The sequence below is a fragment of the Atractosteus spatula genome, chromosome 19 (genome assembly GCF_055471065.1).
Source record: "Atractosteus spatula isolate fAtrSpa1 chromosome 19, fAtrSpa1.hap1, whole genome shotgun sequence".
NCBI classification, from domain to species: domain Eukaryota; kingdom Metazoa; phylum Chordata; class Actinopteri; order Semionotiformes; family Lepisosteidae; genus Atractosteus; species Atractosteus spatula.
The window spans coordinates 640,938-660,556 of record NC_142724.1 but is presented as its reverse complement, the minus strand read 5'-3'; the positions used below and the strand labels follow the sequence as shown (position 1 = coordinate 660,556).

At 45.1% G+C, this 19,619-nt stretch overlaps 2 protein-coding genes across 4 annotated transcripts; one reads left to right on the top strand and one right to left on the bottom strand.

The window, feature by feature from the left end:
- Positions 1–154: 154 nt before the first annotated feature.
- Positions 155–4,154, bottom strand: blcap (bladder cancer associated protein). The gene is made up of 2 exons (XM_088937081.1): positions 4,083–4,154; positions 155–3,494 (listed from the first exon to the last, which is right to left on the bottom strand). The coding sequence occupies exon 2, from the start codon at positions 3,348–3,350 to the stop codon at positions 3,087–3,089; it is 264 nt and encodes an 87-aa protein (XP_088793207.1). The 5' UTR covers positions 3,351–3,494; positions 4,083–4,154; the 3' UTR covers positions 155–3,086.
- On the top strand, positions 3,484–14,997 carry tmem74b (transmembrane protein 74B). 3 transcript variants are annotated; one of them, XM_088937078.1, is made up of 5 exons: positions 3,484–3,619; positions 4,363–4,424; positions 5,309–7,337; positions 8,429–9,388; positions 10,578–14,997. In XM_088937078.1, the coding sequence occupies exon 5, from the start codon at positions 10,626–10,628 to the stop codon at positions 11,316–11,318; it is 693 nt and encodes a 230-aa protein (XP_088793204.1). In that variant the 5' UTR covers positions 3,484–3,619; positions 4,363–4,424; positions 5,309–7,337; positions 8,429–9,388; positions 10,578–10,625; the 3' UTR covers positions 11,319–14,997. The 3 variants fall into 3 exon arrangements, with proteins under 3 accessions (XP_088793204.1, XP_088793205.1, XP_088793206.1); XM_088937079.1 differs by lacking the exon at positions 8,429–9,388; XM_088937080.1 differs by lacking the exons at positions 3,484–3,619; positions 4,363–4,424 and adding an exon at positions 4,808–4,860 and having other exon boundaries at positions 5,309–9,388.
- The last annotated feature ends 4,622 nt before the right edge of the window (positions 14,998–19,619 follow it).

Genomic DNA, 19,619 nt, shown 5'->3' with positions numbered 1-19,619 from the left:
GGTTGAAACCAAATCAGTCAGAACAGCAATATATTAAAGACTCACTAGATTAGAGTTTTGTCTCAGTATTCCAGTTAAACTCACTCCTTTCACTTAATTCAAGATACATAAAAAGGTTAATAAATGTGTTTGAACAGAAGCAAGAAAAAAAATCAACGTTGTAAACCCATTTATTTTGGAGAATGGGTGTAGACTGTACCATGCAGGAGGTTAGTACATCACCGAGGCGCAACACCACAGGAACACAGGAAAATAAAAATTCATGGAAAGTTTGCACAGCCTTAGGAACTCCCGCTGAAAGCGATGAGAAAACACAATCAAAAGAACCAGCAGATACTAGAAAATAAAATGGCCTTTTTTAAAACAGTGAAAGAAACACCAAGTAATAGAAAAGGACACTGGTAGTTGATATTGATCGGAGGGCTGAGGATGTCTAATGCATCAACACAAAAGGCTTAAGACAAATTAATATCACACTTTGCTTTTTTTAATAGTTATAACTATAAACAGTATGTTAATTATTGCACTATTGTTCTAAACACTGATGATTACTTTAATGAATAGTTAGGCAAACTAAAATCCTCACAAGTGACTGGTAACTAATTTCTCCACTCTTCAGGGTAGATCCTACTGTGTAATTCCGTGTACAAGACATCGCAACCAAAGAAGAAAATCCTGATGAGCAGCCCAGGTAACCGAAATATCCAAGCGTTCCAAAATCTTACATCCAATGTGGATAGGTAGAAAAAAAAATCATTGGCTCACTGGTCTTAAATTAGCTGAAAAATGACTTGTAACTCATGCACCTTTCACACAGATTGCGCAAATCATGCATTAGTTTTTTTTTAAACCAATATTGAGTACAAATATTACTATGTCTTCAGCCTTATGTAAATGTAAAATACAAGGCCAAATATTTCTAGTATTTAAGTGAGCCTAAATTTCTGTACATAGAACTCCAGGGGGAGTGTGATGTCAAGGCTGCTGACATTATGCCTGCAGTCACTCCCCATATTAAATACCACAAGCTCTAGTTACATTTTAACAGCCCAGCCAGGCGAAAATAGAAAGATCTAGGTCACATGACACAGGGCAGCAGCTTGCCTGTACAAAGCAAGCTCCACCGATTTCATTGGTCTTACCAGCTGTCGCCAAACCAAGCAAGAATCAGCCAAAATAAATTTTACTGTTGCAGGAATCATTTTTTAAAAAAAAAGTTTGCCGCCTGAATTTTGAAGCTGTTCTTTCCTCTTTCAGACAGTTGTGGACTGACCTGACCTTCCTACAGGCTTTCAAGATACCAAAGGATTGGCAACGATAGAAAAGGCAATGATCTAATTTTACACTCTCAAACCAGAGACCCGAGCTGAGCATGGGGTTAGAACCGATACCACAATGTTCAAAGGGATGCCAAGTGTGATAGACAAGATTGTAGACCACGCGTACTGCTCATTCTACCGTCTCCATCACAGAGACCCACTGGGAGTTTAACATCCACACTGCATGCCTCATTAAGAGACAGGATCCTGCCCCTCCCAGGAATCACGACTGAAGCAGAAGCTCCACAGCAAACTGCTTCCCTTGAAAATACGATCATGTTCTGTGCAAGATGCCATGAGTGCATTTCCCCTTCTGTAATGCTGGCTTTTTGAACCGTGTGATATTAAAGTGCAGACAGCGATTTAAATAAGGTACAGCTTCCGAGCTGAGACAACACAAGGCTGGCGGATACACAAAGTCATTCAGCTTTCACATTAGCAAACCAGTGCAGTGACCTCTTCTGTAATGGCAAACATCTTATTATATACTCCAGACATATGAAAATGGTTTCTTCAAAAGTGACACTTAAAAGCAGAGGAAGTGGAATCCCCCCCCCCCCCACACACACACACAAATGAGCTCTTAGCGTGCTAGCTCAACTTAACGACCTCTCCCCTCACGCTTACAAAAATAAAACCTGAAACCCGTTATTCAAGTGTCTGTCATTCCAGAAAACCTGTGAGACTACAGCCTTAGGAGTCTTGCCCCAAACCCAACAACTTAAACACCACATATCATTTATTACACATATGCACTTTCAAAAAATTAAATCTAATGTGAGAGAACAGGAAGCAGTAGAAGGAGATCAATACTTCACTGCACATATACAGTCCCCAGATGCTGTTTTCAAACCCCCAGGGCTTGATTTCTCAGCCCTACTTCCAGAAAAGCAGGAAGCCCTTTACTTGGCTCACCAAGTTGGCCGTCTGCTCTTCCTCACTGCTTTATTCAAGCACAGCAGCTGCCCCAGTCCTGTCTTCCAAACCAGAGGCCTGACAAGAACTCCACCCCACACCCCCATGGAGAAACAGCAGCTTTCAACAGGGAACTGCTCATTTCATCGCACGCCCAAGATAGCCCCTTCCTGGTTTCAAAAAATAAACTTTATTCAATTCACCGACAAAAAGATTAATAGAATTTACACTTTTCAGCGATCGCACTGACCGAAAAAGCACGTTCACCCGGAAAATTTGTCAAAGGCCCAACCCTGTCAAAAAAAAGGATTGTAAACTATTAAAAATGTTCTCTTAACTTTTTACTGGATGGTTAAAATCCACTGAAATCAACCTGACACAGTCCATGACTGTGTTAACAGCTTTTCTCCCATCCCTATTCTCTTTAATACTAGTGGCTGATATTCCATTTTCTGTTATTTATCAAAACCACACAGTTCACATAGGTGCTTTAACCAAGACCTCCTGAACGAAAAAGGGGAAAAAAAATCAACGTTTCATTACAGGAGAACACAAAAAAAAACATTAATAATAGCAACTCAGACACAACCCATGCAAATTGTAGCTCCACTAGCCTGGGCAGACCAGTCTTTTTTCATTTAAAAAGAAGACGGGGCAGAAGACAGGCCCCTTGTCTTCCGCCCGCAGGTTCAGGAAAGTGCCGTTACGCACCAGACCGCTCTGAGCAACACATCTTGATATTCACAGCGCGGGAGAGAACAGATCGTCCAGTGTCCAGCGGGCAGAAATAAGTAAGAAGAGGTCCTCCAGCCTGGGGGCGCAGCCCAGCGTCCGGGAAATACCCCCCCCCCCCTAGGAGCCCACGATGCCGGGGTCGTGCGCAGACTCGGGCAGGGGGGAGTCGCTGCAGTGGTACAGGAAGCAGTTGCCCCAGCAGCTGTAGCAGATGAGGAACAAGGCGGCGAGGAAGACCAAGGCGCAGATGGTGCAGGGCTTCCTCTCCAGAAGGAAGCTCAGCAGGTAGAAGCCCATGAACATGGAGTGGCTGAACCACAGGGCCGGGTTGAGGGGTTTGGGGATGAGGAGGACAGGCAGGAGCCACTGAAGGCAGTACATCTCTTCTCCCTTCGGGCCGGACACGCACACCGAGGCCGAAACGAGTGTCCACAGAACCGGGCCAGCGCCGAAGGAACCGCCCGCCACCGGCTGCGACCGCGGAGTGCAAGGGGACAGTGGGGCTCTGAGAGCATCAGGTCAGGCCTCGGGAGAGAAACAGGACAACGTTACGGCTCTGAACCGCCCAGCTGCGCCGCCTTACCCCCTCACCCCCAGCTCAGGAGGATTAAAGTGCGAAGTTTGACCCCAAATTTGAACACTATTCGCAGGTCAGTCCCGGAGCCGTCTACATCTGCAGACCGCCAGTGCTCTGCTAGACGTCGAGATAAAATCAGACCCGTTTTTAAACGCGGACAGCGCACACAAACGTTCAGATCCTCCGGGTCTCCTGTTCTCAAACCGGACAACTTGAGCTGCTTCTGTCGGATATTTTCGACCACAAAAACACAAAAAATTACCTTCCAAGCAGTGGGTGATAAAAAAAAATACAACCTGTACCTTAACGACACAGAAACTACTGCTTTCAATAAAACACCACTCTCTCTAACCCATTTTCTTTTTGTTTCTAACTGAACATAAAGGGGGTAGTGTAGGATTATTTCGGACAAATATTTGAGTATAACCAAACACGACACACAGGCCAGTTAAGCACACGTCTGCGATGACCGCTGTATATGCCGTAAAGAAAATGAAAGATATTTAAGTTGAAAACCTCCAGATTCCGGCACTAACCTCTCATTGCACGCTCACTCCTCCGCCGCCATCACTGCAACTCTCCTGCGCAGCTCCTGCTCCTCAGGACCCAGCCGGGAAAACCAGCTGTCTCCCCCACAGCCTGTTTAAAAGGCGTCCGTGGCGGAGGTCATTGGACACAATCTCATTTTCGCAGAGTACTCCGATTTATACAATTTAAAAAAATAAAATGTGTGCGTCACTTATTCCCCTGATAGGAAATAACGCAAGTGGAATATTGCAATTTAATCCTAATAATTTTTCTTTTTTTTTCTTACAGGCATTGATGGGGCAGCTTCACTTCTCAGGTCCTCAAAGAGAAGAGAGAGGTGCATTGAAAATGTGAGATATAGTAGTGACGTGGTTAGTAAAATATGTTCCCGGAATAATTATGTTTATATCTAGTATAATAATTATCATCCCATAAAAAGCTACACGTCCGTATTAATTGCAACCGATCAATGCATCTAGCTGGCTGTTAACGGGAAAGTTAATCGATGCAGTTTTACAACATATTATAGACTGTTGTAGAATACAGTTGAGTGATTACACTTAATATCGATAAAATGTTTTTAATAAAGTTGGGGGAAAATTAGCTCCTGTCGTAAAGACCATCTTTCGTTACTTTGTGGTAAAATTGGGAGCATCACAAAGGACGCACGAATTAAAGGACTGTGCCTAGAAACACTTTTGACTGAACAGGTGGAAGAGAGCGTTGAGACAAGCGACCGCTAGGTGACGCGGTTGACCGGAGTCTGTAAAGGTGCGCTCCAGAAAGGTACAGCCCTAGAAATTCATTCACATCACTGCCAGTGATCTCTCGGTCATCGAAACAGTATCTCTTGAGATCTGATATTACAGCATCCACTGCATGACTGATTATTTCAATAAGTACTAACTGTGTGTTGTGATAGAGAGGTAGAGAGAGGGGCGACTGGGAGCGTGAGCAGTTTTAAGGAGGGTTAGGAGGCGTTTGGAGAAAGAGAGAAGGGTGTTGGAGAGCTGGCAGAGAGGCACTCTGTCAATCTTAACGCCAGCATGAATTATGCATTGAATCTGCAGGAACCCTCACACGGGCTGGGGGTGAAACTCGGTAGATTCGCTGTTTCCATGGTAACCTCACATTTTTCCTGGCTCGGCAGCCCTGATCAATGCGTGTCCTGATGAACATGTTGGCTGGGGGAGAGGGGAGGCGTTCCTGATTGCGCTGTGCTCCATCTTTGTAGGTGATGGAAATGATGGGGAATTTTGAGGACAAAAGGCCCAGGCTGTCACTCCCCGGGCAGGCTGTGGTTGTGCTCTGTGGGAAGCTGAGAGCTGATCTGCAGATCCCACAGTGAGGGAGAAGACGATGGAGACATGTGATGTGATGTTCAGCTGAAATGTTGGACCAAGGCCCTGACTACGCCATCATTAATGATCCTGTAGCACTGCTCATTAGATGGGAGTGTTAACCCAGGTGTCCTGGCTAAATTCCACTCTAGCTTTGCACAATCTGACCTCCCTTAATTCAACTGATGTGCTATCTTATTACTCCTCCCCCTGAACTGCTGTTCAGTGGGGCTGCTGGTGCAGAATGGCCTCTGTGTGTCTCCCAGGAGGGGCTGCTGGTGCAGAATGGCCGCTGTGTGTCTCCCAGGAGGGGCTGCTGGTGCAGAATGGCTGCAGAGAGGCCCTGCTGTCTTGTCTAGTTCCCTAACTCAGGAATCAAAGGGTTCCAGGAAACTAAGGAACACTTCAGACTTAATTCCTAGAATTGAAAAATTAGAGTAAAGTCCTGTAATTAAAGATAATTCCACGTCTCCATTCCCTTGGCTATTTTAAACTGGCTGCAAGATTTTTTTATTACTTGGATGACTTCCTAACAAAACAGAGAAATTTGTCATTCCATGAATACAGCCAGCTGTAGCCTTTGGCAATTGCATATTGTGATTATGCTGTTTATTAGCTCTGATAAAATGCATGAAATAGTTTTAAATGTCACTGGAAACCTCCCCCTTTTTAAGTACATATTTAAGTCAGTTTTCCTCTACATTAAAAAAAGAATACTTTTTATTGTCTAATTGAATAATAATGTAACTTATTTGTTGAATACTGTATATAAAAGTATTAGTTCTTGGAGGAAACTCACTGCCTTTCAGGACTAAAATGACTGAAACTATTAGCCCTGAATTAAATCACCTAATCTGTGATTATGCCTCAAATGCACAGCTAGCAGGGGAGTCTGAGAGTTTTTTTGAGAGATTATTACAGTGTTTCTATTTCTTCATGGGGATTATTCATCCAGGTACTGTCTGCCTTGCAGTCTTACAGTGTCTGACGGAGCAGAAAGCTGATTGTCTGCCTTCGGACAATGAGGTGGAAAATGAGTAAGCTGGGTCTGTTTTTGAACAGGAAGACACACCTGCTGTACCTTCAATGTCTCAGGAGAAATACAGCAACATTTCTTCTAATCTTAAACTGTGATGCTGCACATAAACTTTGAAATCATTCTGTCTTTTCTAACAGCAGTGCTGCTATAGCAGGTGGGCAGACCAGGTTCTCTGGTTGAGACTGGCTGAGCTGAGCCCCGCTCCTATGTTTTCAGCACATCAGCAGCTGCTGTCACATGGCTCAGTACCGTAGGATTACAAAATAAGCAAAAATATTGTAGGAGGCTCAGTTATAGAAAAAAACAGGATGATTCCTGTCTCATTTTTTCTACATCAGGGACAAACGAAAGGTCAGAATAAGATTTTATAGACAAAATGTCTGTTATTGACACAATTTTGAAGCAGACTCAAGGTGAACGGAGAGATCTTACGCAGCAGGAAGGAACTGGTGCTGTGCACTAACGGCTCAATCTAAATTCATCTCAAGCAACTGGGGCACATGAAATATTCACTGAAAGACAGCCTCCTTCCGTGCACAAGCTCATGCCAGTGGCTCTTCCTTTCCAGGCCAGTACAGGACTTCCAGTAACTTACTGGACTGAGCCTTCATTGCTTAAATAGCCCAGGTGGCAGGGACTACAGGTTAGAGCCACCAGGACCACAGGCAGGGACTTTCCACAGAGGACTTTATATTACATGTGTTTTCATATTTTTAACATTTTTGTGCTGCTTTTCTTCATTGCACATGTAATTTTACAGAATCGGCCTCCGGTACTTTCCGCTGTCAGGAGCCGCACTCTTTGAATGCCACTCTTCAATCACACACGTCTCAGAATTGAGTCGGTTTCTTCTCAGGAGGAAAAAAACAACTTTATCATGAATGGTGAGACCCGCACAAGAGGATGATTACGTCAATATTAGCTGGAATGTTACACACGGATTTTCAATGTATTGTAAAATCTTGGGTTTGATTTAAGGTTGTAGGCATTCGTGTAAAGGAAAACAGAACTTTCAGTGGCCGGTTTTCAAACTTATTGAGACAAAGAAAAACAAGAAAACGTGTACCCGTATCTTTCCGCTTGGGTCAGAGGTCAACCAAAGCCTTTCTTATACTAAATAAAATACCACAATGAGTAAGAACAAACCTGCATAATAAAAACTGCATAGCAACTATTGTCTAGCGAGAGAGATTTTTAATTAAACTCACTTAACGAGCTTTTAACCGCTTCGAGTGGCGCGCAAGAGAAATAGATACGACCAAATAGCGACCGGTTCCTTTTTTAGTAGCGCACAAAAACTTGTTTTAGTTTTTATGGCATATTGTTCAACCCCATGAATAAGTGTCAACCAGGCAGCGGTGCAAATTAGATCGATCTTTGCGTCTGAAGAGACTATTTTAATAGTTCTCATTGGTCAACAGAGCCCGTACTGTCAGCAAGCCAACAAAGCCTGCTGTTCCCTGGCCGCCCCCGCTTAAAATATCCGCCCCACCTGCTCTATGTCCATATAGAAACGTCGATATAGGTGTTAACTTTCTGGTTGTAAACCACAGTAATTGTGTTAATACCGGAAGATTCTTGAAGTCGGGAATCGTTAAATCAATGTAAGGAAACAGTGATAATTATGATTTTTTGCCGCTTCATCTGCTTTCTGTCTGTTTTGCCTCAGGATAATCCCTCTCCCTCACACTATTGCTTGGCAACGCCAGGCTCCAGGGACGCGTCCGTCGTTTCTAGCGGGAATTGTGATTAACACAGACCCCGCCGGGTACAAATAAGACAGTACACAATGTCTGTCTCGGTAGCAGCAGTTATGCACAACTGTGATGCACACAGCAAGTGCATAAAACAATCTCTGGATACTGCGACAGTTCACAGATTTGTGAAAGGTTACTGCTACTAACGACTCTCAGCTTTTGATTCTTCTGTGTATGAGACAGCAGCACAGTCTGAACAGCCTCCTTTCTTGTTCCAGACGACAGAGCACGCTTTAGCCTTGGCCTTCTCCCGCAGAACTACAGTGAGACCAAGGGACCCGACCCTCTTCTTTCTGCAGTCGAGCCCCTGTAGCCAGCTACCCCCGCCTCTCTGCTTCGCAGAAACATGAGATCACAGCACGCCGAGGCGAGTGACCACTCCTGCCCTCGCCTGTCTGTAACGGCTTGTGGCGATGGGCTGCTGATCGGCGCTGTCCGTGGGAAAATAGGGTTTGCCCACTTGCAACCTTTACTAGAGGCTGCTTTTCAAGAGCCCAGGACATTAGTAAAAACTGCACTATGGAAAATACAGACTTACTCTATCAGGTCTGATTTAGCGAAAAAAAAAAAAGCTTAAGGATACATCAGCCCGGACACAATAGCAAGACTCTCACATTCATAAAGATTTATTTGGCTCCTTTTGGAGATATCGGCTGCCTATCTTGCACAGACCATAGGCTGCTGTTAGCTTCTCTCTCCCTTAGTTTCATTCCTTCGAGAGTGTGGAAGAACAGGCGGCGCTGGGATGATTTATAAAGCGATTCCTCGCCCCGTGACCGAGGGGCTTCAGTGGGGTCCGTGACACTGCCGTGATGCTGCACTCGAAGCTGTAAGCTAGCCCGATTATCCGCGCACGACCTTACAAGGAGAGATGCCAATTCTCAAGATGTTTAGGCTAGTAAAATAGGACACGTGGAAATACAACAGTTCTGCTAACGACAGCGGTTATCCCGAACCGCGCATTTATCGAGCAGGGCGGCTCGCCGGAGTCTGCTCCGGCCGCCGGGCCGCTCCTGGACCTGAGTCTCAATCGAAACGCCGGGTCCCTGCTCTCGTCCTCCGCGCATAGCCAGTCCTTCAGCTCTGCTCCTGCATCTGTCTGCACGCTGCCTCCCTCAGCATCCTGCATCCTTCCGCGACATAATCACCGCCTTACACACCACAGCACACATTTTCAGGTACGTATTGCTTTTTCTACATCATTATTTTGAACTCTTCTTTTTAACGAACTAACTGCCTTCTGTATTCTCTAGCCTCGTGTTCGGATGCAGGCAATCCTGCTTTAAAAATAACGAATCCGATCTCGCCTGAAGGCTTCTCCAAATGTGTATCAAGGTCATCTGCCGTTCTGCGCTCCCACGGTGTTGATTCCGGACGGATCGCTCTTCCCCGCTCGGGGCTGGGAGGGCTCCTGTCTGTGTGCCGCAGGAGCGCAACACTTTCTGCTAAAACGGCCATGTCAACGGACATGACCATCAACTGCCCTGTATTAAAATTCAACGAAGTGATACTTGATAAACCGAGGAGAAGAGAAATGCTGTCACGGTGTTTGGCGAAATACGCACACAGATTTCCACACCAGCCTGACAGACGCCACTCTAAGGGTTCAGAATGAAGCAATACGCGCATTAACGGTAATAAATATTGACCCCAAGAGAAACACTGTCCAGTGCCGCTTTATCAATAAGCACGTTCAGCGCGTAAACATGAGCCTGACTTGGGAACTTGTATCTTGCTGACGTGCAGTATAGCTAAAACAGCAATTGAAACGCTGTGATGCTGTGTTATTATTATTATTATTATTATTATTATTATTATTATTATAATACACAACATCGCAAGGCAGCGGATCACAGCTCACTTTACAGCCCTGGATTTCACACCGGGCAGGGCAGGGGACCCAGGCAGAAAGTGCCATCAGTTACCGTGCGTGAAGAATTTATACCTCCACACCTCTCATTCATCACAACAGTACAACCGCACACGTCAGTAAATTCGTGTGCACCCCGCATTCTGTTTAAAATGAAATATTTAGCAGAATCGATCCACCAGTGTGAGAGACAGTCGATGCCTGCACAGACAACATTATTCAAGTCTGCGAATCGCGGGATTTAATCTCATTTCATAAGGTTTTTTTTCTCATCGAGTTAATTCACAGATTAAACATCGATCATCATCGTCAACAACAACAACAATTATAGTAACAGTAGTGTAAAAAGCGCGTTGCCTGTCGTTTCAGTATTAAGTAATTATTCACTGTGACATTATAAGCGGTTTCTCCGCCTGTAGTTTCCACTACATTCCCGACAGCAGACAGTACGAGAGAAAGGCGACAGTTTGTAACAACACTCATATCCGTCTTTTCAGGGTTCGGTTCCCGGGATGATGCGGGATGAGTGAGCCGGCTGGTTGGCGATGGAGTCTCTGAACGCCGTGGAGCTGGAAGACCTGGGCGATGCGAGCGTGCGGCTCTCCGCCCGTCCAGCGCCCCGGGCGGCTCCCGGTGCGGGCATCGAGAACGCCTCGTTTCAGGCCGAGGAGCAGGAGACGGGCTTTCCCGGCACCTCATCCGGCAGCCCGGCAGGCAACGGGTCCTGCAGTATCGGGGGGGCACCCTCGCAGCCCCCGGCCAGCCACAGGGAGGAGCTCTCCCCTCGCTCCGAGGAGGAGCGGGACGCGGAGCCCAGCGCGCACTCGGTCGACTACGGATTTATTTTCGCCCTGGTGTTCCTGATAAGCGGGATTGTCCTGGTGATCATAGCCTACACCATCCCCCGTGAGTCCAAGGTGAACCCGGACGCGGTGACGGCGCGGGAGATGGAGCGGCTGGAGATGTACTACGCCCGGCTGGGCTCGCACCTGGACAAGTGCATCATCGCGGGGCTGGGGCTGCTGACGCTGGGGGGCATGCTGCTGTCCGTGCTGCTCATGGTGTCCATCTACAAGGGGGACCTGTACCGCCGGCGGGCCTTCGCCCTCTCCCGGCGGCCCAGGAAGGCCTACGGATCGATCAACCTGCGGATGAGGCAGCTGGACGGCGAGGGCAGGGAGTGGCTGGTGGAGGCGGAGCCGGGTCCTGCCGGGGCGAGCGAGGAGGCAGCCGGCTAAGCTGCTGCCCGGGTGTGCAGTCTCTCAGGAGGCCCGGGCGAGCCGGCAGGGGGAACCCGCGGTGCCTGGCCGGACAGTGAGCGGAAGGGCTCTGTCGGCAGGGCCGGCGGGCAGGCGAGGGTAGTTTCCAGGTTTGAACCGCGCAGAAGTGGCACCGCGAAGCGAGGAAGCTGGACCGAGCTCAGCCTACATTCTTAAAACGGTTCGTTGTAGCACAGCGGATAAACAGCAGCACAACTTTAGACTATTCTGCAATATTTTGAAGTATACATAAATTATTTAATTTTAAATGTGGAATTATGAAATGATATCAATTTTCAGTTAATGGAGACTTTAACGAAGCACAGCGAGCACCATAAAAGACAATGTCATAGTGCAGTTGAGTTTGCTACTGATAGATTAATCTAAGTTGCTTTAAGAGAAATAGTGAGCATGGTGTTTGAGTGTATCGATAGATCTGAATAGTGGGATTATATACCTTAGATGTGTTTTATAAATTAAATAGAGATACTGTACTAATATGCCTTAAGACAACATGCCCAGACCCTGTATTTGTGTGTAGTGGGGACGCTGACTCCACACATGGCAGCCTGTCAGCTCAGCTCGGGGTTACAACTGGAACGTCATGAGAAGCTCCTTAGAAATACTGTAGTTGATCGAAATCATTGATTCTCGTTTTGTACTGCAAGAGTTCTTCCAATGGAGTGGAAAAATGAGTGAGCTTTGCACAGACCTTCTGCAGACTCACTAAAGAACAGAAAGATGAGGTTCAGAGATTTACTCTGCGTGCATCTGGAGGCTGTGCGGCAGGGACTGGTAGTCAAAGGAAACTGCTGATTTTTAACAGGATTGGGCCGCTATTCTAGCCCAAAGACAAAAATAGACAACTTGGCATCCATACTACAGCACACCTGAGTTGAATACAGTGCCTGTATGAGCAAATATCTTCCATCCATTTATTAGAATTCCAACTCCAGGCTTTTATCCCTGAGAGATATAGTTTTAAATGACTTTTATCCACACTCTGACACTACTCCAGAGAATCTCAGAGACATTAATGTAAAGATCATCCATGATTTTTTAAAAACAATTGCTTCATTAAGGCACACTAAATAATATTGAATTAAAACAGTACACTGTCACCCCCTCGTGATCTCAACCAAGATGAGAAACATTTCCAAAGAGATAACCAGACAGAGGTCAGAATGTAGCCCTTTCAACAGACGCAGCTGCAGGTGAGTGGAAGTAATAGGCATTATGGGATTGTGAAGGAATATCTCATTAACAGACTGGTACAGAGGTGCTGGTTTGTTAGAATACACAGTGTCGCCCTGAGGTGTGTGTAATTTGAAGCTTACAGATCAAGTGAAGGTGGTTAAAAAGGCCTGAGAAACATTCCTATTTCAGCCCCATGAAATGCCTTGAGAGAATAACCTACATAATAAAAACACTGAAGAGCTGCAGAAAAGCACAGTTTTATGGTTTATACGAATGTATTGGGAAATGCTTTTTCTAAAGAAAAGTCTGCTAAGCATCCAGAAATATTACAACTTTACACAAAACACATTTAAAGATTGTAGAACAGTAACAGTCCTGTTCCAAACGTCTAAAAATTAGACGCCAGTATAAAGTGACACTTTCTCCGTCCAACGCACAGAGTTTTGGTTCTGACATCTGCAATGGCACCACGTTGGACAATGTCGAAGAATAACATGATCAAAACTATAAGGCGAGAAGCAAATGTCCTCCGAGTGAGTATCAGTGTTTACAGGGACCTTTAACTGGTTTCAGATACTGAAAGGGTGAATGTGAGTCTAAAGCAAGATTTTCATGAGATACAAATTAATTTGTGTGGATTTAGGGTCTTTGCAGTGGCCATTAATATAATTTCTCTCAGTGTGGTTATTGAAATAATAGTGGTCCAGTGAAGTGTAGTGAATGACAAAGGCTTTAATGTAATGCTTACAAGATGTCATGTTGTGCAACTATATTCAATTAGCTCAGCCATTTTATGGTTGCATCCATTTGGTTGCATTTTTTGATTTCCATGCAGGAAAGGGTTCCAAGAAGTCTAAAAACATAATTCCTACTTTTCCTGCTTAACGCATGCATTTGAAGTTACTTGATTGTGATTGATTAATGTCGGGAGATAGCTTATTGATCAGGATGTGATCCAGTCTCCTGCCTGCTGTGTGTCTCTGTGAAACGTGTGATTGTGAAAGCTACCACCTTGCGTGACAAAAGGGGACTCCTCCGTCAGTTCTCTGAATGAGCAAGCTGAGCGTGATTCAGCCCTGCTCTGCGAACAGCTCAGTTCCAGAATGGAAAACTACTCTGCGAGGTATAGATGGTAAATTGTTAGTTACAGCTGAAGTGTCAGGAAAGGTCCTTTCAAGTTTTTGCTGAAGTGTCTGATCTACACAGATGCACATGTGTAAACAGGTCTCAGTTAATACAGGTAAAACGGACTCTCCTCACCGCCAAAGGAATAATTCAGCAGGAGCAGGACTGGCAGGATTGGAAAGTGACATCTAAATCTTTGATCACTATACAGTCCTGTCTGTGCTGAGAGACACACTAGGGTGTCCAGCCTGGCTCTGTATGGCCTGTGGGGCTGTAGGTTTTCACGGTCTCCTTAAATCACCAGCACCTGAAGGCTGGGGGAACATTGTTAAAATGTTCCAGTTAAGACAATTGTGAGCTCAGTTGGGATATATCCTTGCAGTTACACGAGCCTTACCAGACCTGGACTGGTCACCCTTAAACTAGACAGTTTACAGTCTTACCCTGTATCCTTTGTGACCAGATTAGGAACGAGACTTGAAATAATACAGAAATTCAACATTCTTCTGCAGTTACCATTTAAAATGCATGAGAATGAAATCTAGTAATTACCCGTCATACATCACCACAGCTCTTGTACAGCAAAGACAAGCACCTGAGAAAGAATCATCTGCTCTTTACATTTTAAGCAAAATTTCCTGTAGTAGGTTGCAGAATCATTTTGCATAAAAATCACAGCTTCGGGAAACGATTTTTTAAATAATACATTGTGTTCATTTTTATTTAACAAAATACGATGCAGCTTTCAGACTGATATTCATTTCAGTGGGAAGTCGTCGCTGGCACAGAAGAGCTGTTCAGCCCAGGCCACTCCCAATCCACTCCAGAACTTGCATTCAGCCCATCTAATTGTCCATTAAATAATTCAGGAGGTGGTTGTAGGAAAACAGTGCAATGGAGTGAAAGGGGTCACAAGCTGATGAGCCCTATAGTAGAGGACTTAACGTTTTGAACAGGGAGCTCTGTGTGCTACGGCGTGCAAGTGTCTGTATAGCAGTCTCTGAAGGTAATGACTGGAAACAGCACAGCTCCTCACTGCAGTGCCTAAGTCGCTGACCTTGTTCAGCAGAGACTCACGCTTTCCATGATCTCATCTGAAGCAGCACAGTAAGCAGCTATTTCCACGGTGTCTTAAGTGACCATGCACAAGAGTTAACGTTTTGGAGACAAAAATGTTGATGCATGTGAATTTCTGTAATATGTTGTGAATCTGTTGACTTTGCAGTATAGCAGTAATGTGATAAATGCTTATTTGTACATATACAAAATTTTGAAAAACTTTTTGATGATTTAAATGTGACAAATAAAACATTTTTTTTGCTTTTGATGGGTTAAACCTGACTGCCTCTTTGCGTGCTGCAGCAGTCAGCTGGAAGCTCACTGGAGTGTAGTGGCCAAAGTGGAATTAATGACCGAATCTTCCGCCAAGGCCACTGTAAATGAGACACTACAGCTCTGAATCTTTGTGACTGGCACGGTCAGCAGGAACAGAGGCCGTCTTACTGTGAGCGGAACCGTGAGGACAGCAGAGCTCAGTAATTGCTGAAATTGTGTATTTTTTCTACAGAAAGAAAAGCCCCTTTTGTCTTTCTGAAAGTATATCAATAGGCAGTTCGTTTTCTGTTAACCAAGACTAAACTGATTACCAGCCTCTTAATTTTTCTTGGTTGAATTGCATTTTCTCACCATAAGAGGCTTAATTTAGCTCATTGAATTATCTTCCTCTTCTTTCTTTAAATGCACATTAATTATATTCAGCTCAATGATCTCTCCCTTCTTCAGAGGCTGCTGTCCCCAGCCTTGTTCCTTCAGCAGTCAGTGACATTCAGAATGCTTCTTGGGATGCTATTATTATAATCTCATTTCTCACTGTTGCTCGCTCATAAAAGGATTTGGTGAACTGATTTTTTTTTGGAAAGCAATTTGATGGCTATGACACCTCAGCACCTTGGACACACAAAAACAAAAACCATTGTTTTCCCCACACAGGACATCTAGAAAGGTAACTTAGTTTAAAACCAACAGCATGCAACAATAAGAAGGCATCATTGTTAACTTCGCAGGTGCAAATTAACCACCATATTAAGCCGTGCTTGTTGTCAGTTAAAAATCGATGTTCCACACTGTGACCTCCGCAGACAGTGACAGTTGCCCTCTGCAACAGCCATCAACCCGCGGAAATTCTGCGCAGCCTCCCCGCTGTGTGAGAAAATGCACAGCAAATCCCGTTGCATAATAATGCCAGAGACGCTGGCTTTAACACGTATGACAAGTTAAACTAACTGATCCTATTACTGCAGATCTGGGAGCTGTGGATAATGGAGCATTAACTGAGAAGCATGAAGGGCTTTTTTCTAGCTCAGGGCTGCATGAATACCTGGACCTCCACTGTTAGGAGGTTCAGTGAGCAGTGGGGACCTTGTGGAAACTGAATGAATGCTCCCTTGCCAATAGGACTAATCTCCTGATTCCCCGAGGGGAGCACGGCTTCCCTGGCTCAGACCACTCCCTCTGTGTCTTGGAATCGCTGATGAAATACCAGTCCTTAAAGAAAGGGGCCCAGAGACCAAGGCTGCTTCTTCACAAAAGAAGGAATTAAGCTGATACCAGTGCGTTCTGTTATGATTATAGGCTTTTTTACGTACAGCACGTCTTTAAATACTGCAAAGGAATTCCTGTTTTCATCAATCCCAAACATGTCAAGAAGCAGACAGGGTTTCATACAATCACAGACAGAAGCAGATGACAAGACCCACAGCTACAGACAGCAAAGCGATGTAAATACTGCTGAAAACAAGTGTCCTGAAACAGTCTGGAAACAAGAGCGGAATAATTTCAGTGTGAACAGCAACAGACTGTCACCAGGGGCAGCAGGGGCACAGAGCTTTGTCAACAACACGACTGGCAGCCAGTGACACGGTGACTCCGTGTCTGAACTGCACACTACAACCACGGCCACTACTGTATGAGCAGGACTGCTCTCAGTCTGACATGATTAGGCTCTCCTGGTAAGAGAGACTTAAACCAACGCTGTTGCTGGACTCAGCCGTTTCTTTGTGCTTCTCTTGATCTCCATGTGATGCGATTTTAATAAGGCGGAGTCTAAAACTTTAAATCTGCAGTCTGAATCTGCAAGTCTCTTCTCTTCCAGCCTCACAGAGGCCATTTATAACAGTACAATTACAGGCACTTTCTGTGCAGGATGTGCGCTGTGATGAAAGACGGCTGAATTATATCAGGAACATAACTCAGGGAGGGCTTCACACCAGCCTCACCTGAGCTGCTCTTCTGTGCTTTGAGGAAAAAAAAACATCCTCGACGAATTAAGATACATTTGCATACAAAAAAGACAAGCTTGAGACCACCAGCTGTTAAATGACCCAACTCTCTCGGACCTCCTGGAAGTGGAGCAGACCATCGAAACACAGCAGCGACGGCCCAGGAGGTGCGCTTGAAGTGGATTATCTCCAGTGATTGTGGCCGAATGAACCTGATCTCCTGGATGTGAAATTTCCCGTTCTTCCAGCTGTGCTGCAGGGCAATTAGGAAATAAACGAACCCAAGCAAATTATTCTGCAAAATTTCAACATTTTCATAAAATACCTGTATTCCCAACACTTTTTTTTAAATTAACAAAATATCTATAATAAGCAGGCATACTAGGAGGTTTCAATATTCTGCCATCTGCACTGCGTAGAACAGCATATTAGATTCTTCTGTTTAAACAACAACAACAAAAATAATATATATATATCCTATGAGCTTTAACAAAGAAAAAATATTTTCCCAAATCATGGTTACATTACAATGAGATTACAATGAGAAAATGTCACGTAAAAAAAAGGAAAAATTAATAGTACTAGAAATAATAAAATTGCTTGTATTTGCATAGTAATTTCAACCCTTAGGATCCCAAAGTGCTATATATACTGTATATATACCCACTTCACCCACCACTCAAGTGCTGCCCCCTCCTGGGAGGCACGCGGAACAGCGGGCAGGAGGAGTAAGAGATCCCACATTTAATTGGACAAATCAAGGACACTAGGACTAACATCCATTCTCTTAGGAAGAGCCAAGAGATTTTTGATAGCCATCTCATTAGAATATTTGAACATATTTAACACTTGTACCCATTTATACACCTGGGCATTTAAGTGAAACAACCTGGGTCAGCAGTGCCACCTGGGATTTTCACCTACAACCATGCAGTTATGGGTGCAGAGTCCTAACCACACTGCAACCAGGGTGACATCATATCTGAAGGACGACACCCCCCTACAGCAGTGTGGCCAAGGTCACCATACTGGGGGCTGGGGATTGGAAATTCTGGTTCAGAGCGCCATCTTCTGGCCTACGGATAACATAGCAGCAACCTGTCCTATCTTTAGAGGTGTCTCGCCCCAGTACTGACCAGACCCAGCCTTGTTGAACTTCCCGGATCTGACAGGACAGGGGGGGAACGCTGCTGGGAAAATAATGGGACAACTGCACCCTTCACCCAAGCCTTGTGAGTAGCAACTGATGGATTAAGACACACTTTGCACAGAATTTAAACCTAGCTCAACCTTCCAGCACTTCAACTGTGGGACAGACTTTTAAATCCAACAGCAACCTCCTCCTTCCTTCGCCTGTCAACAGCAGCCACCGATCTCTCTATCTCTCTTCTCTTCCCTGGGCTCCTCTCTCTCTTGTCTGGCCTGTGAAGCCCCGAGTGCACTGTGGCTGTTGCCAGGCTGCGGGCGTTCGGCTGCAAGTGCCCCATCTTGCCCTGACAACACGCAGTGTGCCTCTGTGCAGCGCATGCATTACAGCTGCATGTCAATGAGCACATGACAGAAGGCCAGTCACACAGCGCAGGCAACCTGCAGTATCGCCCAGATTGGGCAGGTATCGACAGATGAGCAGCGGGGAGGTTTTGCTAGACCTGCGAAGGACGTGAAAACATTTCAGTCTGAAGGACTGGTTACAGTAGCGATTCAAAATCCATTTTCTTCACTGAAAAGAACATGCAGTGCACGTACGGGATTTAGCCAAAAGCACTTTAGTCCGCCTCGTGCAAATGAAAGATGCTGCTGGAATAGTTTATTAGGAGAAATGTCTCTGCACACTTCCAATTAAAATTTGCTCAGAGGTTTATTTGCATAATTTAAATTTGTAATTGCAGGGTTTTGGGCCATTTCTTGCCTCATCCTATGGGTTCCCAAAGAAAAGGGCGCAATATGCAGAATATGCTTCAGGACGTCACGACACCAAAGAACGGAGCATCGCATTCCCCACTGCCTGCGGTTAGAGCAGTTCATGTGACCCACACTTCAAAGACAATATTAAATCATGTCAAGACAAAACAAACCCCTGATCATTCCGCACACAAGCAAGCTCTCAACCCCTTTCATTTTTGGTATTTGCTTCTAACTAAAGCCAGGTTCTGAACAGAAACCAAACATGGAAAAAACAGCAACAGAGGAAAAAACAAAAGAAACAAATGTCACAATTCCTCCTGCAGAGCCGGAGCCAAGTGCGATTGTCAGAATGTCACTGCATGAAGAAAAGGTCATTTCAACGAGGCTGGCAGGCAGAGAAGAACTACCAGGAAATGGAAATAAATTATGAGGATGGAAACAAATGTGCATGGAACTCTGAATAAAACCTGGTCCCAGTTCTTGCCCCTGCAGAGATGGTGTACTTCGAAACAACAAAGAGAACCCCAGCCTGGGATTGTGCAGAGGCCTGAGAACACCAAATCCTATCAAAACTCGCAGGTCATCTGGGTAATCTGACTCCACACTTCAAACAGCCTGGCCTGAATTCAATCAAACACCGTCCCCTTCCTTCTGTCCTGCAGAAACCCAACACCAGGTGCTGGTTCATGACTGGTCCGTGGGTCCAAGCTCTGATTTCACCATTTTTTCCCATTATTTCTATATTCCTTTAAAAGGATTACAAAAGAGGCAGACA